This window comes from Chelonoidis abingdonii, chromosome 6 (genome assembly GCF_003597395.2).
Source record: "Chelonoidis abingdonii isolate Lonesome George chromosome 6, CheloAbing_2.0, whole genome shotgun sequence".
Taxonomy (NCBI): domain Eukaryota; kingdom Metazoa; phylum Chordata; order Testudines; family Testudinidae; genus Chelonoidis; species Chelonoidis abingdonii.
The window spans coordinates 72,842,890-72,867,937 of NC_133774.1; the positions used below are offsets into that span (position 1 = coordinate 72,842,890).

At 40.0% G+C, this 25,048-nt stretch overlaps 1 protein-coding gene across 4 annotated transcripts in view; it reads left to right on the forward strand.

Annotated features, from left to right (window-relative positions):
* The window catches only part of APC (APC regulator of Wnt signaling pathway), a 196,404-nt gene that overhangs the window by 32,932 nt on the left and 138,424 nt on the right, over positions 1 to 25,048 (forward strand). For all 4 annotated transcript variants that reach the window (XM_075067153.1, XM_032768262.2, XM_032768260.2 and 1 more), the window contains exon 2: positions 16,487 to 16,639. In XM_075067153.1, the coding sequence (XP_074923254.1) occupies positions 16,505 to 16,639 (135 nt within the window). In that variant the 5' untranslated portion in view covers positions 16,487 to 16,504. The remainder of the gene's footprint in view (positions 1 to 16,486; positions 16,640 to 25,048) is intronic.

Consider the following 25,048-nt stretch of genomic DNA (forward strand, 5'->3'; position numbering starts at 1 on the left):
AGCTCTACACATTTCTTTAATTTAGAAAAAACTATCTATCTTTTACGAATCTTGTTCTCTGAAATAGCTGTACAGTTTTAGTTCAAATTTTCTCAAAATTCAACCCAAATAAAAAAATTTCAACCTGAATAGTTAATTCATCAAAGTTATAAGTAACTGAAAGCAAAGGGTTACAATGGAAAGTGTTGGCCACCCTTAACTATAGGCATCATTACTACTCCACCTGTAATGTCAGTATGTGGAATTTAATATTTTAAAATAAACAAATTGTTTAGATTTTTAATTTGACGTTCTATAACATTTTGTTGCCTCTGGATTCTGACAAGGCCACGAGTTATATATTCTCAACATGTTCCATTCAAAAATATGAAGCTATTGGTAACAAAAGTAGTTGTTTAGGCTGATAAATCACTAAAGATGTTTAAAGAAATATTTTTATGAAGCCAAAATTCAGAGTTGCGGGTTTATCCCAGACTGTCATGACTAGCCTGCTTAAGCAGAACCTATTCAGATTACAATATATTGAACTTGTTACTTGATTTCCAACAAAAAAAGAATTGATTTCATATAAGTCAGTTATTTTTGTCTCTCTCTATTAGGGTTTCAATCTAAAAAACCCTCTGAGTTCCTTGACCATTCTTTTACTATTCTATATTGACAATTGTAGAAGTCCTTATTCAGATCTAATGCTGTATACATCTGAATCATTGCTGCGGAAGAATCTTCAGTTTAGTACTGGACAAAAAAATCTGACTTTTGAAGACTTTTGTTTAGCTGTCTGAATTATGCGAAGTGGTCATTCTGCATGGAAGTAGATTGTCAGAAGGAACACTGTAGTGGTTTTATGTTGCTAGGAGAATTCTACAGTAAAATGGAGAATTTCCAGAGAGATGACAGTTTGATGGAAAGAGAGCTGCGGTGTTAGTCACTGTTTAGTTTGTATGCTATCTTTCATATAAAATCACCCTGTACTGTTTTGTTAATTGTACACAGATACAACATAAGGGAATAGTGTGGTTATAAAATGACTTGAGTGACAAGTTGGGTGTAGAATCTAAAAGTAGATAGCAAAAGCAAGAGAAGAGCTGGGAAAAAAATCTGCTGATCTAAAGTGGAGAGAATGAAGGCATGAATAATAGTGAGCAGATGGAGAACAGTAATAATATGTTCTTAGTGCTTCATCCGTAGATCCCAAAGTGTTTAACAAGGGGAGATAAGTATCATTATACCTGTTTTATAGACTGAGAAACAGAGAGAAAGATGAAATGATTGAGATCACACATCAGGTCAGCATCAGAGCCAACAATAAAATTTAGGTCTGACTCCCAATCCCATGCCCTATCCACTGCATCCTAGATAATATGGGCAATATTATGGAGGTTAAAGTAGTTCTTGCAGAAATTGTTGATATGATGGAAGGAGATTAATTTGGGTTCAAGGAGAATGCCCGTTTTTGGGGGACTTGGTAAAGGAAGAGATGGTTGAAATGGTATTAGAGAAAATGTTACTGAAAATATGATTAAAAGACCTCAGACTTAGATACTCAGCTAGAGGAAGCTGGAACAGGAGTTCATTGGTGACAAAGATACATGGAGAAAGGCACAAAGTGTATTAGTATTTCATTCTGAGTCGTATACTGTCCTCATCACTGTAGTATATGGGGGTGTTCCAGAGTGTGTTAAGTGACATGACTAACATCTGTCACATGTGGTTCGTTCGTTCTCACACAATTTCCCCCAGGTGAAGTGGATGAATGTAGTGTTTTTTTCAATCGGGACACACTGTTAGATATTGTATTACCAAAGCCAACATTAAAAAAGCTTGCACTTGGAATGGAAGGTGGGAGGTCTGTGATAATCCTTAGTTCCTGTGAGTTCTTTCCAAAGTCTGGACCAGTCCCAGGAGGGCTCTGATTTCTACAAAAAATATGAGTTTTTACCTTTGTGGTATACAGTTTTGTTGTGCTTGAGAAGCAGTTTTGTGAACCACAGTTTCCTCTGAGATTTAGATGATCTTTTTAGGTATCTTGGGCCATTGAGCACCTTGACGATGGGGATCAAGATCTTGAGCTTGACTGTGTTCTCTGGGAAGCCAGTGTAGAGAATTTGTAGGACGAGTTTGATAGGCTCACTATAGCCTGTGTTGCTGAAGAGATACTCTGCTTTTTTTCTGTACTAGTTGCAATTTCCTAAAGGCTGATGGCTGCAAGCCCAGGAATATTGAATTGCTGTAGTTGGATGGGAGGTGACAAAGCTGTGTATTACTGAGGCCAGGTCATCATCCGCCAGACTGGAATAGTTTCCCTCCCAACCAGAGGTGATAGAAAGCATTACTCATGGGTGCTGCTATGTGAGAGCTTAGTGCCAATGAGCAATCCAGGAGTACTACTAAATTGCGTATGGATCAGAGAGAAGAAAGTGGTAAATACATTTTTCCATTTCATATAAGAACATAATATAAGAACAGCCATTCTGAGTCAGACCAAAGGTCCATCCAGCCCAGTATCCTGTCTACTGTGACAGACCCAGGCCAGTGGGGTACAGGAGTAATCAGGAACCTACTAGAAGCAATTCAGGCAGACAGGCTGATTAGAACACCTGCAGCCAATCAAGGCAGGCTAATCAGGGCACCTGGGGTTAAGAAGGAGCTCGCTTCAGTCAGGGAGGGGGGAGCCAGAGGAGAGGAAGTGTGTGTGAGGAGCTGGGAGCAAGAGGCGCAAGGAGCTGAGAGTGAGAGGGTGTATTGCTGGTGGACTAAGGAGTACAAGCATTATCAGACACCAGGAGGAAGGTCCTGTGGTGAGGTTAAAGAAGGTGTTTGGAGGAGGCCATGGGGAAGTAGCCCAGGGAGTTGTAGCTGTCATGCAGCTGTTACAGGAGGTACTATAGACCGCTGCAGTCCACAGGGCCCTGGGCTGGAACCCAGAGTAGAGGGCAGGCCTTGTGGATTGCAACTCCTTATCAGACACAGGAGAAGTTGACCCAGACTGTGGGGAAGATCACTGAGGTGAGCAAATCTGCCAAATAAGTGCAGGACCCACCAAGGTAGAGGAGGAACTTTGTCACAACTGGTGCTAGGGGTGGGATTTGGTGTGCACAGCACAGCAGAAGAAGGAGGGTGATTTAAAAAAAAAAAAAAGAGAGGGTTTATTTTTTTTTATTTTTTTCACCAACATGGATGACTTAGTGCGGGCATTGATACAACCTACGGCGGCCCAGCAGGAGGCTACCCATGTCCTTGCAGCTGCCCAACAGGAGGCAGTGTGGCTGCAGCGAGAGACTAATCGCCTGCTGATGGACCAGGCTTCTCAAGACCGAGCTATGTTGCGGGAACTGGTAAACCAGATAAAGACCTTTACAGAGCTGAACCGCAGCAATGATGGGATGCAGATCACCCTGCCAAGTGCACTGTAGGGTTTACAGAGGCCAAATGTCTTGGCTATATTGTGGGAAAAGGTCTGGTAAAACCCCAAGTGGACAAGTTGGAGGCCATGCAAAATTGGCCCTGACCACGTCACAAGAAACAAGTCCGGGCATTCTTAGGTGTAGTGGGGTATTACCGATGATTTATCCCCGACTTTGCCACAAGGGCAAACCCCCTGACAGACCTAGTGAAAGCCCGTGGACCTGATCTGGTGAGATGGTCTGAGGCAGCAGAGGAAGCATTCACAGACCTACAGACTGCCCTCTGCAGTAACCCCATACTGATAGCCCTGATTTCATCAAGGAATTTATCCTGCAGACAGATGCATCGAAAGTAGAGTTGGGGGCCGTTCTATCACAGATGGTCGGGGAGGAGGAACACCCAATTCTCTACCTCAGTAGGAAACTCCTTCCGAAGGAACAAAAATATTCAGCGGTGGAGAGAGAATGCCTTGCCGTAAAATGGGCCATGGAAGCATTTAAAGAAAGAAATTTAAAAAAAATAATTGGAGATATACCAATCTCCTAGAACTGGAAGAGACCTTGAAAGGTCATCAAGTCCAGCCCCCTGCCTTCACTAGCAGGACGAATTTTTGCCCCAGATCCCTAAGTGGCCCCCTCAAGGATTGAACTCACAATCCTGGGTTTAGTAGGCCAATGCTCAAATCCCTGAGCTATCCCTCCCCCCATTGCGCTACTACTTGCTCGGGCACAGATTTGTCCTCCTGACCGACCATGCCCCTCTTCAGTGGATGCAGCGGAATAAGGAGAAGAACACAAGGGTGACCAGATGGTTCTTATCCCTCCAACTTTTCCAGTTCCATGTGCAACACAGATCCGGGAGCTGTCACGGTAATACTGATGGCTTGTCACGTGTGCACTGTCTGGCATCCCAAGCTGTCCAACCCCTTGGTCTTGAGCAGGGGGGAGGGATATGTGACAGACCCAGGCCAGTGGGGTACAGGAGTCTGGTAGAGGGCAAATATACTGGTCACTGGATGAGTAGTTTTCTGTTCCCTGAGTGACCAGAGCAGGAGCTGCACTAGAGTAATCAGGAACCTGCTAGAACCAGTTAAGGCAGACAGGCTGATTAGAACACCTGCAGCCAATCAAGGCAGGCTAATCAGAGCACTTGGGTTTAAGAAAGAGCTCACTCCAGTCAGGGACGGGGGAGCCAGAGGAGAGGAAGTGCGTGTGAGGAGCTGGGAACAAGAGGCACAAGGAGCTGAGAGTGAGAGGGTGTACTGCTGGTGGACTAAGGAGTACAAGCATTATCAGACACCATTAGGAAGGTCCTGTGATGAGGTTAAAGAAGGTGTTTGGAGGAGGCCATGGGGAAGTAGCCCAGGGAGTTGTAGCTGTCATGCAGCTGTTACAGGAGGCAGTATAGACAGCTGCAATCCACAGGGCCCTGGGCTGGAACTTGGAGTAGAGGGCGGGCCCAGGTTCCCCCCAAACCTCCCAACTCCTGATCAGACACAGGAGAAGTTGACCCAGACAGTGGGGAAGATCACTGAGGTGAGCATATCTGCCAAATAAGTGCAGGACCCACCAAGGTAGAGGAGGAACTTTGTCACACTACCGACAATGGCCAATGTCACTGAACTGGACTGTCAGAAGGACCTAACATGTAATAAGCAAGTGATCTCTCTCCTGCCATCTATCTCCACCTTCTGACAAACAGAGGCTAGGGACACCATTCCTTACCCATCCTGCCTACTAGCCTTTAATGGACTTAACCTCCATTAATTTATCTTGTTCTCTTTTAAACCCTGTTATAGTCCTAGCCTTCACAACCTCCTCAGGCAAGGAGTTCCGCAAGTTAACTGTGTGTTGTGTGAAGAACTACTGCCTTTTATTTGTTTTAAACCTGCTGCCCATTGATTTCATTTGGTGGTCCCTAGTTCTTATATTATGGGAACAAGTAAATAACTTTTCCTTATTCACTTTCTCCATACCACTCACGATTTTATATAGGTCTATCATATCCCCCCTTAGTCTCCTCTTTTCCAAGCTGAAAAGTCCTAGCCTCTTTAATCTCTCCTCACATGGGACCCGTTCCAAACCCTAATGATGTTAGTTGCCCTTTTCTTTTCTAATGCCAGTATATCCTTTTTTGAGATGAGGAGACCACATCTTTATGCAATATTCAAGATGTGGGCATACCATTTATAAGGGCAGTAAGATATTCTCCGTCTTATTCTCTGTCCCTTTTTTAACAATTCCTAAATGATTTCAGCTTTTTAGTATTCGAAGGCTGAGACCAGTGCCTTAAAGGACTCTATGGATTATAGATTTAGTTTGTAATGTATTTAGTTTTAAATGGTCTGCAAAAATAATTTTCTTATTTATGCTTGACCTAGGCTTTCTTAATAAAAATCCTTACCTAAAATTGCTTAATTTCAATTTGATATTTTTAATGATATTTGAGCCAATAAGCATTTCTTCGACTTTATACTAAATTGAGAAATCTGTGCAGCATCTCACAGCTGTTCCACTAATGTTGCTTCACTTTCTAAATTAAAGCTCATGAAAATTTGAAATATTTCAGCAACTTCCGGTAGTTCTGCTCTGCACATAGCAATTAACGTTATTAGAGTTCCTGGCATTTTTAAATGCCTAAATTTGGAAATAATGGGGGCCTGGGATGTATGTAAAACTTAGTTTTTAGAATTTGCAAATTTTGTTTAAAAGGGTTCTGTAAAAACATGTACTCTGTATTTTTGTGTGTATTTTTTCTGATTTACAAATCACAACAAAACGTTCTAAACATCTGCAGGATTGTAGTCTCTATTATAACAGATTACAGACAACATATAAAACTGAAAGGCACAGGTTACAGCTGTTATGCCTTGGCCTCAAGTTAGAATATGTATTTTTGGTGGCATAAGGGTTTGTTGTATTAAAATTTGAAATATGGACATTCAATTTTATGTAAAATGCTAAAGAGTGAGTTTTTAGGAATGATTTGAGAGAGGCAAAAATAAAGGCTGTATGAAAATGTCATTTTACACAAAAAGTTGGATTGTCTGGGAATATTTTAACATTGAATTTTAAAGCACACTAGAATTTTTTAAATAGATTGTTCTGGTTTTTAGTAAAGATTTATAGGACAATAATCAGTCTTGCACTGAATCATTTTGTTTATTGTAAACTACTCAGATTAATTACTCATTAAGTAATTCTAACCTGCCAGCAGTACATTCTCACATCCTTTATCTAAATGTCATCTCACAAAGTACATATCCAGTTCATTTCCTCTGTAGCCAATTTAAAATGCCTAGAAATGATAACATGATGGTAAGCAGAGGATATCCCTTCCCAGTGTGCCACTCTTTCTCTGCCCTTTCTGCTTCTTCCTCTCCGTGCTTCTCCCAATTAGGGCTGATGAAGACTTTCAAGAACACAAAGTAATGACAACACAGCTTTTTATTGTGTATTAAACAGTTGGGCTTTATTAAACTTTTGTATGGAGAATACAATTAAAAAATCAATGTAAAATATCTACATATATTCTAATTTCTTTTATGATGTGAAAGCAAATTTGTGTTATTTACATAGGATTAATATGTAGTTGATACATCCTAGCTAACACTTCTGCTGTAATAAATCTAAGCTTTATTTATAGGGTCCTACTAAATTCATGGTGCGTTTTGGTCAATTTCAAGGTCATGGGATTTTAAAAATCGTAACTGTTACAATTTCAGGTATTTAAATCTGAAACTTCACAGTGGTAATTGTAGGGATCCTGTCCCAAAAAGGAGCTGTGTTTGGAGGAGTTGAAAGGTTTATTGTAGGAGGGGTTGCAGTGCTGCTACCCTTACTCCTGCACTGCTGTTGGCAGTGGCGCTGCCTTCAGAGCTGGGCAGCTGGAGAGCGGCTGCTGAAAGCAGAGCTGACACCAGCAGCAGCACAGATTAAGGAATGCATGGTATGGTATTGCCACCCTTTTTTCTGTACTGCTGCTTCCAGAGCTGGGCCCTTAGTCAGCAGCAGCCACTCTCCAGCCGCCCAGCCCTGAAGGCAGCGCAGAAGTAAGGGTGGCACTACTGCAACACTCTAAAATAACCTTGTTACCTCCCTCCCTCTCTTTGGGTCAGGACCTCCGATTTGAGAAATGTTGGCCTCCCCTGTGAAATCTGTATCGTATAGGGTAAAAGCACAGAAAATACCAGATTTCGGATGAGGGGGGAAACAGATTTCACCGTCCTTGATGAGTTTTTCATGGCCATGAATTTGGTAGAGCCCTATTTAATATTTATGCTCATTGTAAAGTATTTTGAATTATGATAAGAATTAAAGCCAAACCTGTATTTGACTGAACTGCTGTAACCTTATATTGTCTGCATTCCTATGTGAATATTTGGTATTTAAGTAACTTTCTCTTTAATAAAATGGTTTTTGCAACTGAAAGAAAAATTTAAATTTGTAATGAAAATATTTTTCAGTTCACTTAACTCAGGGAAACAGGTAACTATTGACATAGTCTATGGGTAGACAACAGGCAATTAAATTGATTTTGCTTGTTTGAAGTACCCCAGGGGGCACACAATCCAGGCAGCACAAAATGTGTTTCATAACTTCTTCCTTCATATAATTTCTGCATTCTTTCATAGAAAATTTGGTCTGTGGACCAAACTTTGAAGAGCTCATTCTGTTTTTATTTATTTGGAGAGTCCAGCTGGAAGATACTACTTAAGAATAAGAACAGCTAGCTCCTTTACTAGGTAATAGAGATTTACAACTTGTCTAAAGTCTGGTCATGGTACCTTGCTGTGGTTGTGGGGTAACCTTCAGACTATGAACCCCAGGGCATTATTACCTGCCTGAATTTGCAGCCAAACCTCAAGCAATAGCTTAATTCTGTGACCGTGGAATTTGTCATTTTCCCAAGATGCTACAAAATTCAGCAATTCTTCCATGGAATGTGCTGTTAGGAGGCCCCTGAAATTGTTTTTTGTTGCCCTTCCCTTCTAGAACCAGGTTATAACCACCTGTTGCTCTCTAGCTTTCCTCGCAAAGGGAATTAATTAAAAACGCCTGTTCCTTGCACTGTGCACTGGAGCTTGGTGCTGGGGAGCTGGGATTTTGAGCTACAGGGCAGCTTGCATTCAAGAATGGAGATCCAGAAGCATAGGGTGGAGAGCAGTCAGTAGCTGGAGCAGTGAGCCATTGAAGTTGGCTTCAAGCTCCCCTTTCCCTGATGCACATGCAAGAGAGAGACATTCTAAGACAGGTAAGGGATACAAATATATTAGCATGCTATATTGCAATGGAATAAATTAATGTTGCCACTGAATTTGGTTGTTGCAGCGATATTAGGTCCCATTCTGCTGTGGAGGATGAGAGACATGGGGTATCAGTAAGAGGGAAAAGTTACAGTATAGAAGAAGAATTATTAAACTCTTGGAGCGAGAGAGAGACCAGATGACCAGGGTTAGCATGCTAGCCTGGGACCTGGGAAACTCAGATTTAATTCCCTGCTGTGTCCCAGACTACTTGTTTGATCTGTTACTACTACTCCTGTAAGTCGCTTTGTCTCTGTGTGCTGTAGTTTCAGTAATATGGGGACACTGACTTCTCCTTTATAAAGTGCTTTGAAATGCACAGATGAAAAGCATTATATATTTAATATTAAGACCTGAAAAATGGAGTAGAGGTGAAAAGAAAGATAACTGCTAATGGACTGTAGGCATTAAAAATATTGTACAGACATTTTCATTAGAGGAAAGTATACTCAGCCCCCTTAAGCGGGTATGGGGAAGAGGTGGTGGTTTGGTTTGGTTTTGGTTTTTTTGGGAAGACATGGCAGTGAGGCTATTACTCACTCTGGTGAAGTGGTTTAGTGCTTCAGCTAGTAGTTGATAGGCACATTTTTGAAGCCCCGTGTCAAAAAAAAATGGTAGATAATATAGCCGAGTGTCAATCCTGCAGAATAGACATGAAGAGAAGTGATCCTTAAATGGTCTGCAAGTTTTCCTTTTGTGATAGGAGTATAACTGGCAAGTCCAGAGAGACATGCCAGCTTTCAGTAATTTTCTCCTTCCTTTGCAGCATGGGGCATGGATCACTTGCAGATTTAAACTACTGTAAATGGTGGATTCACTGTAACTTTAAGTCTTTAAATCATGATTTGAGAACTTCAGTGAGCCAGAGCTTACGGGTCTATATAGGAGTGAGTGGGTGAGGTTCTGTGGCCAGCAGTGTGCAGGAGGTCAGACTAGATGATCATGATGGTCCCTTCTGGCCGTAAAATCTGAGTCTATGATTATACTATAAAACCTGTAGTCCTGTTTACCTCATTGAGCTGACTATTGATCGTCTGTTTTTTTCAGACAGTTTGAGCCCCCTGCAACAAGGGAGAAAGTGAATTGCTTGGGATCATAGCTTTTTGGGGGTCATAACAGAGTCTTGGTTTTTCCTGATCATGGAGTTCACAGAAAAAGGTGGCTAACAATATTGCCAGCACTGAATATTCATGATATTGGCTTAAAAATCATGAATTTAAAAATAAAATGTAGAGTTCTTTTTATGTGCTTTCTGGCTTTTAAGACTTTAGGTTACTCATTTCACATTTTCAAGCTTTTCTCTATCTCTAAAAGAATATTTTTAAAAAACATAAAAGCTGAGGTTCTCATATTAGCACTTGAGTCCAGTATCTAGGGCTTGAAGCAAAACACGGAATATTGACAGACTCAGGATAAAAATCAGAAAAGTTGGCAACACTGGCGTTAACCATGCTCTGCCATTTTCTTTTTTCCAACTGCTAAATTTGGTACTGGTCTGATTAGCTTAGCTGTGTTTTTTCAGATTTGAAAGCAAAGATCTTAGCCATAGTTGCAAACTGTGTTGGGCCAGGCATCATCTGGCTCAGCCTGCTCCTCAGGAGAAGAGGATCTCTCTCACTTTATAGGTCACTGTATAGGGTTTCCATAAATGTCATTTTACTGTTTTACTGAACAGGAAGTGATCATGTAGGGAGGAATTGTGTCTTCAGCATAGTTCTGCCCTCACTTCTAGGTAACTTTAGTTTGCAAGACAGACTGGTCTTGATGCATTTTTTGGAAATTTGATCCTATGTTTATTGCTTGAGGAGTCCCTATAGTTTTATCCACTTTTTCTCCATAAATGAATTCTGAATAAGGGATAATAGTTTGTAGACTAAGGGACTCTTCTTTTTCTTAGGTTTGTTTTAAGGAATTATTTCCACCTTGCTGAGGAAAAAAGGGTATAGCTATTACGTCCAGTATTTTAGTGGCTTCATATCTCCCCGGCATATACATACAATAACCTTCTGTGTGTGGACTGGTATGAGAGTTTCTTCAAACAAGGTTTTCTCCAAGATTTTACAGAAATATAGAAGCAAGCTAATAAATATCAGTGTGTGTCTAAAATGGAGAAATTTGGAAACTGAAAAAATGTGAATAATAGAATTGAGCGAGAACCAGATTTTCTGTTTCATGAGAAATTCTACAAGTTAAAAAAAAAAAAAAAAAAAAAAAAAAAAAAAAAAAAAAAAAAAAAAAAAAAATTCCAGAAAAGAACAAAACCAACATTTTTCAAAATGTCTGGTGAAAGGAAATATTTATAAAGTGTTTTCATGTCTATCAAAATGTTTTGTTCTGTTTTTGAATGTTTTTAAATCAAAAAGTCAATTTTTCATTTAGAAATTGATTTTACATTATAGTGTTCTATTCCAAAATGTCAAAACAGAATGTTTAGACCTTATCGAAATGCATTCCCCCCCTCCATGAAAATTACATACTTCCACAAACGCTCAGCTTTCAATTAATCTTCAGTTTTTTTGAGAACCCACTCTCTCTTTAATTTTTATATTGGCTTTCTGCTTAATAGCAACAATTTGAGGCAATTAAACAAAATTGGACAGCTGAAGTCAATTTTTAAATTCAGCTCTGAGACTTGCTGGCTCAGTTAAATTAATCTGAGATCAGAGTGTGGAAAAAGCAAGCTTCAAATTAACCATGTGCTGCATGCTCCTCTTAACTTGGTTATTTGAGAGCATTCAGTATGTAGTCCTACTGTTGAGGGACTTTCTGAAAGAAAAAAATAAACCAGTTTTTATGACTGTATTTTGGGGGTGGAAGTTTTTCCCCTTTCACTTGAAAAAGTTACCCCACAATATAATGTCCAAAGACACCTTAAAGGCTAATATTGTTTACTGGATTTAGGACTGATTATATTAAAACTTTTATAACCAATTTGAGTTGCATTTAATCTACCCAATTTACAGCCTGTTTCAGATTTCACTGAGTTTTGGTATACGGAACAATCTTCTATTTTTTTTTTTTTACTTCCTTTGTGATAAATATCAGAAAAGGTACATTGCCTTTTTAAAATATTTTCATTATTAGAACTTTACTGATTAACACTCCACCTCCCATGAAAAACAAACAAACTGAGCTCATTTTTTATTTCAGAATCTCTTAATCAGGGTTATCCACTTCCACTCTGTTCAGATCCTCTCATCTATTTTTCTCCGTTGAATTCTGGGGATCTTATAACTTTTATGTGACTAGTCCCATGATTTGAAGACTACATGCTTGAGTAAAGACCATGAGCAAGACTGGCAGAGTTTGACCTTTTGATTTCATATTCATTACTCTCCTCTCTCCAACCATTGACCAACCTAACTGACCAGATTCTCAGTACTCATAATACCACCACCTGTTGATTAAATTTAAAATGCAGTTCTTTAATAAACAGATAGCAAAGTTTGGTGTCGGTCTTCCCGACATTTCAAAGGTCCAACAAATGATCAGTTTAATTTGCCACTTGGTGTAATCGTGTAACCTGAAATGAACACTTGACATGGTGTTGACATTACAAGCTTTAAGGACCGATAAAATACTGTTTGTAGAAATTAGAGATGGAAAAGTCCATAAATTTAGTCCAGTGCATGACTAGTGCAGGATTGCTCACTGTAGCTATATTTTGGAAGAAAAGGAATGCTGCATTTATTAGTTTTATTTCTTAGGTAGGCAGGTAGTTAATGAATAAATGAATGAATGTGTAAAACAAAGAATGTAAAATGGGAGTGTATGTGCACAGTTTTATGTAAATATTTGTATGTTCACGTAACATCACATACAATGATTAAACAATCTATTTAACAGCACTCTGCCTTTTAGGTAGAATTAACTTTTTATTAGCACAGAATCCATTAAGTCGAACTAATGATTTTAGTGTGCCTTAATTTATCCAAAATGGAGCCTCATGCCTAATGTGACCACATCATGGAAGAAATTTGGGATTTTTCCAGGACACTCTCTTGCATCCTCTCACTGCAGTAAGTTCCTCAAATGATTCATTCCCTCCTTAGCCCAGCTTCTTCAATGAGGTGAGATGATTAGGATGTGAAAAATTGCTTCCTAAAATCAGAGGGGAAAAATGGTTTATCAGATAGCATCTATGGACTTTTCTTCCTGTTCTACCAATCATCAGTGTGGGCTTACTTTTTGTCAAGCGATCTAAGTTTAGCTCACTTAGGGAGAATTTTCAAAGTATATACTGGAAATTTACAGCAAATTATTTTTTTAGGTGGTATTGGGTGCAGTTCTGAAGATACTGAATAGTTCGCAGACTGTCGATGTATGCAGTGTATTTAAGACAAAATTTTAAATCTGAAATTTTAGATTTAAGGAAATTCCCAAAGTAGCACAGTCATGACTAGAAGATGAATATACCAACTTCTAAGCCTTCTGTATTTCTCTTTTGAGTTGTAGGTTTAATGTCTTTTGCCATATTCAGATAGGAAATTCTTTCTTTCTGTAAGGTTGGCAAAGTGATAAGATGATGTGTGCATATATGAAATGTTAAGCCTGCTGTTTCTCTGCTGAAATACATCAGACTTGACCAACCTATTTACATTACTTCATACTACTGAATGTTTGTTGCACAATTCTTACCATGTGTTAACTATTAAAGTCATCATATGACACAATTTGCTTGAGGTTTTGCAATATAATTATTACAGAAAAACGTGCATTTAGATAGGTGAATGGCAGTGGTGCTATCAGGGCCGGTGCAAGGAAGTTTCGCGCCCTAGGCGAAACTTCCACCTTGCGCCCCCCCCCCCAACCCTGCAGCAGCTCCTCGCCCTGAAGTGTGCCCCCCGCGGCAGCTGCCCACCCCCTGGCCCGAGGAGCCCTGCGTTACCTCTGCTCCGCATCCTCTCCAAGCTGGACTGCACAGTGGAACCCCTGGGGTGGCAGCTGTCGGCAGCGGCGCGCTGACCCAGGGGACCCCCTGGGCTGGCAGCGGCACGCCAGGGCTGCCCAGAGGATTCCGGGGGCCTGGGGTCTTTGGCGTCGGGGGAGCCCCCGCTTTGGCAGTAATTTGGCGGCAGGGGGCCCTTCCACTCTGGGATCCGCCGCCGAAGTGCCCTGGAGACCTGCCGCGGGGCCCCCTCGCCGCCAAATTGCCGCTGAAGCGGGACCAGCTGCCGACGTGCAACCCGGTCTTCAGCGGTAATTCGGTGGTGGAGGGCCCCTGCCACGGGTCTCCGGTGCACTTCGGTGGCGGATTCCAGAGTGGAAGGGCCCCCCGCTGCCGAATTACTGCTGAAGACTGGGCTGCACGTCAGCAGCAGGTCCCGCTTCGGTGGTAATTCACCGGCGGGGGGTCCTTCCGCCCTGGACTGGAAGGACCCCCTGCCAGCGAAGACCGGGAGCAGAAGAAACTCCGGGGCCCGGGCCCCACGAGAGTTTTCCAGGGCTCCCGGAGCGAGTGAAGGACCTCGCTCCAGGGGCCCCGAAAAACTCTCGTGAGGGCCCCTACGGGGCCTGGGGCAAATTGTCCCTCTGTCCCCCCCTCTGGGCGGCCCTGTGGCGCGCTGACCCAGTGGACCCCCTGGGCTGCCGGATGCCGCGGCTGCGCACTGACCCAGGGGACACTCTGGGCTGCCCACTGCCGATGCCGCCGGCAGCTCAGACTCCCTCTCCATCCCAGCAGCAGCGGCTGCTCAACCACTTAAAAAAAATTTGGGGGTGCTGCTTTTTGGCATCTGTAATAAGCCTCTGTCCCAAATCTGGACCTTAGCATCCAAAATCTGGGTGCTTAGCATGAACTTCCAAGCTTAATTACCAGCTTGGATCTTATCTCGCTGCCACCTATCAGGATTCTGAGTACCTGATAAACTCTCTGGTCTCCCCAAACTTTCCCTCAGTTGCCCTGAGCCTCCAACCAAGGGAAATAACCCACTTCCCTTCTCCCTACCTGTCTTTTACTTCCTCCCAGATTTTCCCGCCCTGGGGATACTAGGAGATTTCCCTGCTTCAATCCCTTGAAACACAAAACAGAGAGGACGATTACCTTCCCCCTCCTTCTTCTCCCCCTCCCAGTCTTTCCCTGAGAGAGACAGTACTCCTGGCACAGAGATTCCTATCCCCTTGCCTTAACTAGGAAAAGAAAATCCAACAAGTTTTAAAAAGAAAGCTTTATATAAAAAAGAAAAACACATGACGTGATCACTGCATCAAGATGACATAACACAGGGCTATTGCTTAAAGAAAATATGAATATCAGCCTTATTCAAAAAGATATCCAATTTAAACATTCCAGCAACTCCACACATGTAAATACAAAATACAATATAAACCTATTGGTTTTCCTTTGTACTCACAACTTGGGAACAGAAGGGTAGAAAGAAGCTTGGAGATGGGGGGGGGGGGGGAAGCTCTTCCCTCATAGCCAAGAGAAAACAGACAGACAGAACAAAGACAAAAAACACCCAGAAAGTTTTCCACTTTGAAAAATCCGGTTTCCTGATTGGTCCTCTGGTCAGGTGTTTGGTTCCCTTTGTTAACCCTTTACAGGTAAAAGAAACATTAACCCTTAGCTATCTGTTTATGACAGCGTCCCCAAATCTTGGTGCCATAGGCAACAGTCTAGTCGGCCTAAATGATTGCACCGGCCCTGGGTGCTATCTTGGGCTGGAATCACAAATATAATTACTTTCCCACAAATGAAGACCACTGACCAATCCATGTAGATTTGCTAGTGGTTTTGTTAATTTGTAATATTTCAGTTACAGCTTTTGTTGATAAAAATGTTACTAATAATGTAATCAACCCTTTTGGTCATTTCTTACCTTTCCTGCTCTCCCCCTCCCTATTTTCTATGTGTAATATCTTAATTTTAAGAATAATCAGTTATTTCTGCTGCTATGCAATCAGATCACACATAGTGTTGGAAATATATTGCAGGTCTCTAGAAGTACAGTCTGCTGTAGTTGCAAAATCTCTCTGTTGGGACTGCTGCTACATTTGATACTGTTTTAAGATGTTTTGTTTTAAGTCTCTTGAGCGTTTGTCTGTTATCCTTTGCCCCAAAGTCTCCATAACTGTTTAAGCGTGATCTTGAGAGGTTCTGGTCACCCACAAATCCCATGGCTTCATAGGATTTGTAGGTGATCGTCTTTCAGAAACAGTTTATAAATGCTTATTAATTATTCTAAAAAAGAGCTGTTAATAAATCTTTACTCAGGTCATACACAAAGGGCGAAGAATATTATCCTAATGGCTTTCATACCACCTTGGCCACATCTTTCTTCTTGTTGCTTAGATTCCACAGCGATGAGCATGATATAAATATCTAGGTAATTGCCAAATTGCCAATTACTTGTCAACCCCTCATGTGTAATGTGCAGCCTTCCTTGATGTCATTAAGTCTCCCTAAAACCTAGAGCATTACTTGCTCTCACTTACTTTACTTTTTGTCCTCACAAAACTAAGGCACAGACATTCGCCCATATCTTTTCTCTAACTTCTTGTTCAGCAGCCATAGTAATGAATATTGCATCATATATCTAAATACATATTTCCTGATCAATTTATTTATGTATTTTTAAGTTTAGCAAATATAAAACTTCCAACAACTTGTAAGTCTTTCGTTCTTCCTTGAATTTGTCATACTGAGTATAAATTTAGTAATTCAATAAATTTTCATATTAAACTTTAGAAACTGGGGAAGAGAGGTAGCATTGCCTCAAAGTTCACAATTCTTCTTTTTCTGAAACACTGAAAATCTTCTATTGTGTTTTTTAGGTTCAGGGGTAGCCCAGGATGGCTGCAGCTTCATATGATCAGTTGTTAAAGCAAGTTGAGGCTCTAAAGATGGAGAACTCAAACCTTCGACAAGAACTAGAGGACAACTCAAATCATCTTACAAAACTGGAAACTGAGGCATCTAATATGAAGGTATCAAAAGAGTGTTCCTGTGTACATGGAAGCTTTTGATGTAACCTTTTTTGTTTTGGACTATTTCTGTTATAAACATTTTAGGGGTTATTAGATGCTTAGGGGGTCTTATGTGGTTTTAGATTCTGACAAAAATCCTCTTACAATATCTTTAAAGAAGTGTATCGATCAAGTCTAATTACTTTCCAGAAAGTTTTCATCAATAAAATAAAAACAAGTTCAAAACTCTTTTTAGAACCATTTTCTGGTTTTTGATATTTTCTCTTATTCTGGCATGTATTAATGATTGCTGCACTTCTCCGGGGTCTCCGGGGCACTTTGGCGGCAGATCCCAGAGCAGAAGGGCCCCCCGCCGCCAAATTACTGCCGAAGCAGGGGCCCCCCGATGCTGAAGACCCCAGGCCCCCGGAATCCTCTGGGTGGCTCTGGCGTGCCGTTGCCAGCCCAGGGGGTCCCCAGGTCAGCGTGCTGCTGCCGGCAGCTGCCGGCCCAGGGGTTCCACTGCGCTGTCCTGCTTGGAGAGGATGCGGAGCAGAGGTGAGCTGGGGTGGGGAGGTACCGCAGGCTCCTCGGGCCAGGGGGTGGGCAGCTGCCGCAGGGTGCAGGGAGCTGCCACAGGGTGGAGGGGGCACACTTCAGGGTGGGGGTGGCGGGCAGCTGCTGCAGGGCTGGGAGGGGGGCGCAAGGTGGAAGTTTCGCCTAGGGTGCGAAACTTCCTTGCACTGGCCCTGGGAGTAGCAGATACTTCCTCTCCTTAAGATTCTGGGATGAAATAAGGAAAATAAGAACAGCTAGAGATGAGAAAGTGTGTGTTTATTTCAGATTTACCAGACACTTAGTAGCCAAAGGTCTATGTGAAAATGGAGATCACCAGAAAAATCCAGGGATGACGACATAGTAGGAATACTAAGCCTTCTTTTTTTGCAGAAGCTAGTAATAGGGACTGGCTTCTCACTAGCATTACCTTGGACCTCATGTTGTGTGCTTTTCCCTCTTTAGCTTTCATATTGTCCCCGGCTTGTATGTGAAAGTTTTCTAGCCCTGCTTTGATTTATTTTGAAGGCTGTATTGGTTGGTCTTATGCAATAAACCTGGGGATGGGAAGGGCCTTGAGATTCACAATCTTTGGGTGAACTTGGGCTGCATGCAGCATAGATATACTTAAATTCTTTTTTCTTAATTTTTCTTTCATAGTCTTTAGCATTGTTTAAGTGACTTTGTTTCCTTAGAGGAAGCTACTTGCCTTCATATCTAGAGTCAGTGTTTGTATAGCACAAATGCCATGATGAAGTATGGATGAGATGTTTATAAAGAAAAATAATTAGCAGAAGTAGATATAAAAATAGAGTGGATGAAAGCTCTGTAAATACCATATGAACAAGTGACACTCCAAATACTCTGTTTCTGAAATATTAATCTCTACTTTGGGATGTACTCTGCCATTGTTCGAGAGTTGCTGTAGAGCCTTAGTAGATCCAACACCAAATAAAAGCCCAAAAGAAAAAAATAGTTGAGATATACTGGGTATGTAGAATTTTTACAGAAACATAGTCATAGTCTTTTACATCCTCTGTTTGACCTGTTCTAGCATAGTTAAAATTTGTTTGTGGTTATTCTCTGGATTGTTAAAATCTTTATTTAAATTTGTCACTTTGATGTACAGTTTTGTGCATAATCTTTTAATATTAGCAGATGCAGGGAAAATATATTTATCACATTTTTTGTAAGTATATTTTAAAGAAAGCATTTTAAAAAGTTAATATTTTAAAGAAATTGGTAATTTCTGTAATTATAAGTGATAGCTGAAAGAGAATTGGGTGCCTCATTCTTAATAATCTACCAATTTAAAAAAAAATTAAAAAATGCAAGGGTTTAATATTAGAAATAAAAGTTTATAATTAGCTAATCGTGTGTGTGTGTGTGAGAGAGAGAGAACTATATAGTTTTGGGGAAGTGTGTTGTCTGACTATTGTTTAAAGCTAGATATGAAGTCTGAAAGAGGAAACTGTTTCTGTGTATATCTATAAAGAGGGCTACGATGGTAAATGAGGCTGATGTGCAGTATTATAAGGAGTGCTACAAATGATCAAGGAAACAATGTCTAGCTTGTTTTTTAAACTTTGACATTTCAAGGATTAACTGTTTAAAAAAAAAAAATACAAACCCTTCTTCAAACCAGTTATAGTTTACAGAAGAGATGTAAGTGCTGCCATTGGCTGTGTGTCAGATGAGATGCAGCAGTGCAAGAAGGTAAAATACATGCTCTGCAAATGAGCAAATATGGTGTCATTTAATGATCAACACAGTGCTTATTTGTCCATAAAACCTGAAGAAAGCTTGAAGATTCTGAAGATGATAAAACAAAAAATTCAGACTATTGATAAATTTGGAAGGAAACTGGAGTTCACAGCTTTATTTACTACTTTATTGTAAAAATCAATAAAGAAGCAAAAAAAAGTACAGTGTTAAAGTTGTCCACACTCTTTTTTGTATCTGAAAGTATAATGTTCTTCTTGTCAGAAATAAACCTTAGTTTTATTTAAAGTTTTTTAGAAATTTATTTAGCATTGTAGTTTATGGGTATAGTAACTACAGGTGTTTTGGCTGCGCTAGCATTTACATCAGGATAGCTAAGGGGCATTAGTTATCCTGCTGTAAAAAAACACTTTTTTTTCAATGAAGATATAGACTTAGTGTTCTATGTATGAACAGATTTCATCCCACTTCTCAGTTTGTAGTATTCTGCTTAACTCTTCTCGAAATTCAACAGCTTCCATTTTCTTTCTCCTTTGTTCACATGTAGCTATAGTAAAATATAGTTTATCAAGCATTTCGCTTAAGTCTAGGAATCAGAATTAATTTGTGAGCAGCTATCTAACGAACCCTCTGTAGGGGTTAAAAACAGAGATAAGAGTGTAAGCTGGATTCTTTCTCAATACGTAAGAGGTTTACATATTTAATTCTCCCATCTGTTCTTTCCCTCAGAGAATTCCCTTTATAAGAGTTAATATACAAGACTAGATTTTTCTCTGTTACTTTGATGTACATCTGGAATAACTCCACTGAGAACAGAATCAGACCCACAATATTTACTGTGACTGCATTTCTTACTATACAGTATAAACTTGAGAATGAACCTTTTATCTCTGTGCACAATTGTAGTTGTTTTAAGAATGCTCTATCACTATTCTTGTTTGGACTGATTTAAAGTGATGGTTTGGAGCAGTACTCCAAAAGTGTGTGTACATTTTTTTTTTCCCCTTTGCTGTCAATCAAAAAGTTGCTTTTTCGTTTTCTTCATAGTGCTAAATGTAAATTATATTCCATGTTAAAAATATAAGCAGTAGAAAACAAAGCACTTTTATTACACAGTTTGCCCCCCTTCAGCACTAGTGACACCCCCAAGCAGCCACTCCAGGTTTTAGTTAGAGGTATGTAGTAGAAGTCATGGACAGATCACAGGCCATGAATTTTTGTTTACTGCCCGTGACCTCGTACTTATTAAAAATACCTGGAACTAAAACATAACCTTAATCATGTTATCTATTTCAATTAAAAAAAAATAAATACAGAATATTAATGTTGATCTTTATCCAACTGCAAATAATCAGGAAGTGCTTTAGTGCGCCATATGCTGTGATATTTGGTGATGGGAAAGAGGATATTTTATTGTTCATTGTTCTATATACACCTTCCAAAAATTCTCAGCAGTTAAGACTAAGAATCCACAGGGAAAGGAGTCAGTAAGTGTTAACATAGTGCATAAAGACAACATTAAGTAGATGTATTTCTCATGACAGCTCTTTTTAGATAAAATTCTACTATTGTGATTCAGAAAGTGACATGTTTTATGGTGCATTCCTTAACATAAATTCAAAATACATTATCTAAGAGAATACCAAGTAAGTTATCCAGTTCATTTCTTGCTCTGTTTCTGAACACTGTTGAGATGCATTCTAGCATAATAACTTTGAGCTGTCTTTAAATATTAGCATTAAGACAGTTTTAATGCAAGTTATAGAAACATTTAATTTATTAAATGCATTGTTTTGTTTTCCTCTTTGAGATGAAATTACTTTATTTAATTGTTAACATAAGGCTGTCCATACTGGGATGGACCAAAGGTCCGTCCAGCCCAGTATGCTGTCTACTGACAGTGGCCAATGTCAGGTTCTCCAAAGAGAGTGAACCTAATATGTAATAATCAGGTGATCTCTCTCCTGCCGTCCATCTCCAGCCTCTGACAAACAGAGGCTAGGGACACCATTTCTTACCCATCCTGGTTAATAGCCATTAATGGATTTAACCTCCATGAATTTATCTAGTTCTCTTTTAAACCCTGTTATAATCCTAGCCTTCACAACCTCCTCAGGCAAGGAGTTCCTCAAGTTAACTGTGCGCCGTGTGAAAGACTTCCTCTTATTTGTTTTAAACCTGCTGCCCATTAATTTCATTGTGGTGCCCTAGTTCTTGTATTATGAGAACAAGTAAATAACTTTTTTCCTTATTCACTTTCTCCACATCACTCATGATTTTATATACCTCTATCATATCCCCCCTTAGTCTCCTCTTTTCCAAGCTGAAAAGTCCTAGCCTCTTTAATCTCTCCTCACATGGGATCCGTTCCAAACCCCTAATCATTTTAGTTGCCCTTCTCTTTTCTAATGCCAGTATATCTTTTTTGAGATGAGGAGACCACATCTTTACGCAGTATTCAAGATGTGAGCTTACCATGGATTTATATAAGGGCAATAAGATACTCTCCGTCTTATTCTCTATCCCTTTCTTAATGATTCCTAACATCCCGTTTGCTTTTTTGACTGCTGCTGTGCGCTGCATGGACGTCTTCAGAGAACTATCCACGATGACTCCAAGATCTCTTTCCTGATTAGTTGTAGCCAAATTAGCCCCCATCATATTGTATGTATAGTTGGGGTTATTTTTTTCCAATGTGCATTACTTTACATTTATCCAATGTAATGGGTATGTTGTCTCATATCAGATATAAATAAGGGGCATAACATTAACAGGCAGGATGCAATTGTAACAGAAGGTTTGCTTTAATGACTATTATTGGCTCTTTATTTTCATTATGTATTTTGACCATGCAACTATTGGTAGAGAAAGATACTAATTTTGTAAAGTTTTTTTAATTTTTTTATGGCTTTTGTGAAGGACAGGAAAGGTGTAAAGTAGTGATCTTTAAAAATTAATGCATTTGTCAAAACTTAAGTATGGCTACTTTATTTAGCATAACTTTATTTGTGAATATTTCTTATGTTTATATAATACAGGATCAATCAAGCCAATTTACATATATGTTATACATTGGACAGTGTTTTTACTTACAACATGAACAGTTAATAAATATAACTTATTGTCCAGTGTGAGTGAATATGGCTACGTGACCTTTGTCGTCTTATTTGATTGTGGTTATTCCTTTATGCTTTACTTCAACCAATACAACATTTAATTAAAAAAAAAAAGGGGGAATAGTTGGTGAAAACTGATGCTTGCCTTATGCTCAGTGTTAGAGGGCTGACCTTTGTTCCCTTGCCCATTCGGTACAACTCCTGCTGCATCTTCTTGTATCCCTACAAATTACTGAGGGGCATGCATCCACATTTCCACTTCCTTCAGTCCTGATCTCTTCTGTGTTACAGCTAGAATAAGAAAAGTGGTTCAGCCTAGGTTGGGGCTTGCTATGATCTTGTAATTAACCCTGATCTAATCTTGACCACTTTTTCTAATGTAAAAAACTCTTTGCATGCTTCAGAACACCCAGCAGTGGAATGACTTTAAGGGGGCTGTTTGGCTGTTCTGCAAATGAAATAAGTAAGGATCCGATTCTGTCACAGAGGTCATGGACTCTGTGACTTAGCGGACCTCCATAACATCTTCAGCTTCATCTTGCCTCAGCAGCAGGTTGTCAGCCCCTACCCAGGAGCATCAACCACCAGGTCAGCAGCTGCTGGGGACAGCAGAGCAGGAGCAGTGATCCCCAGGACTGGGTCAACGCCACAGGAGGAGTGTTGCGAAACTAGAGCAGCAGCCAGCAGTCAGCCCCTGCTGGGTATTCTTAGTAAAAGTCAAGGACAGGTTGTGGGCTTTGTGAATTTTTGCCTGCAACCTGTCTGTGACTTTGACTAAAAATACCCATGACAAAAACTTAACCTTAGCAATAAGACCTCTTTTGGTACACTACTAGCAGAACCTTCTCATAGGTAAGACTACCAAGAGGACCAGTCCCCAACAGGGGATTCCTCTTATGTTAGAGGCCCTATTTAATGGGCCTTCTTGTTGGTCATGGGAGTTTGAGGCAGCTTCCTTTTGTCGTGGACCATGACCAGAAGAAACTCCAATACAGATCCCATTCTCCCCCCGCCCTGCTTCCCAATAGGGAAATTACAGTGGAGTCTAAAGGAATTTTTTTTCTCCTAAAGCAGCAGACATTTTTTTGGAAGCTTGTTGGAGATAATTCCCTTGCTGGATGGCCGTTTATTCGGTGGAAGCCCATTCACTCTTATACAGTGGGGTCCTTTAAATGGATAAAAGTCTGAACCCCAAAGATGGAGAAACTAATGCAGCCCATGGCTCTTCTGAGAGCACATGCAGTGTTTGTGATGCCCTCTTTTTACTCTTAAGACTGTAGAGAGAATATTTTTGTTTACATACAGTGGAAGGTTTCAGGAAAGGAAAATCTACTTTTTCAAGCATTGCCTTTAGATTTGGTAAATAGTAAAATCTACTGGCGATATGGAAGGGAGAATTCTGTTTATTTTTAAATTCACATAATGATTGCTGTTCTTAAAGTTCTAATAATATGGATTAGATTAGTATTAGGCAAACAGATGAGTGTATTTTTATTTTCGGTGACCAAATACATTACAACTAGAGATTTCTGTAACTGAAGTGCTTATTTAAAATTTGACACTAATATACTGCAATTTTCTTTGTGTGTTTTATTATGCACTAGTCATTAAAATTATAGATTCCAAAACAAACATTTGAGAATCTGGTTCCCAAGGCAGAACAATACATATGCTATAAGAGTTGTATCAATGGTCCCTCTCATTGGCTTCAGGAGCTAAGATACTGTACCCTTTTGATAGGGGAAAAGTCAACTATATTAGTATAGTTATGGTTTAGAGTAGTTTTGTTACCGGGAACTTTGTAGTCAAAATACCTGTCACCTAATACAGAAAGAAGCATATTCTTCATGAGGTATATTCTTCAAAAAAAATCACAGATAACAGTCTTGTCCAAAGTCCCGGAGAGCGATTACCCGAGTAAACTCTGAAAAGTATATTTTTGTGAAAAGTTGATCCCTGCTTTGCATTAACTTGAACTAAAATGTTAGAAAAGGTGTAAGGATGTTCTCTGTAGCTTTGTTATACCATTAAATAAAAACGGTTTACATTAACAAAGCTTTATTACAACAAATTGCTAACTATAAACAATACAATCATGATTATATATCTATCTTAGGGGAACTATATACCAATTTTAGTAATGCCTACTATTTTTGTATAGTAGAAATGCCCACTTAATAGTTAAACCATTACCATTTATTAATTGGCTCCTGTCTGGGAACATATCAACTTTAATAAATGCTGCCAAAGAATTCCAGAAAAACATTTGCCGTATTGATTTTAGTTGGCAAAGGCGTTGAAAGTAGAGCTTTTTATATAAAACAAAATGTCAGAATATTTGGCTATAGTTAAGGTAATCATTGAAAAATACTAAGTATTTAATGCCTTACTGCTACAAAGCATTGTGAACTTACTGTGCCACCAGTGTCTAGGCAGTTAGTGCACCAAGGCTGCTAAACATAATTGTCACCTTGTGCTTCCCTTGTATTCCACTTGGTTTGTTTTTTCCCAGCCTGTTGCTTCTTGTCACATGCTGATAAGCTGTTTGAAACAGGGACTATATTTTTTTTACATATGTGAACAGTATTTACCACTGCAGGGATCTGGTTGTAGTTTTTGGTCCTATATCAATAAAAAAAAATATCCTAACAATGCATTTGTGAAGCATGTACGTATTGGGTGGATTCATAGATGTGTCTAAGAAGCAATAGGCACAGTAAAGGAAGGATGTGTGCAAAGGGGCTATTTGCAGCTCCCAAATGCTGAGGCCAGTATGCCATCCTACTCCCCTAAAATAGTCAGCTATAAGAGAGACTGCTGCCAATGGCCACAAAGGGAATTTCTGGCATCTGGAAATTTATTGGAGCTTACAGGTGCTCCAGAAATAGCCCATTTCTTTTGACTGTGCTCCCTATGTCTGAGGTCAATGGGAGGTGGGGTAGAGCAGGGATTCTCAACCCTTTTCTTTCTGAGGCCCCTCTCCCCCACAACATACTATTAAAAACTCCAGGGTCCAGCGGGGTAGGAGGGCACTTGA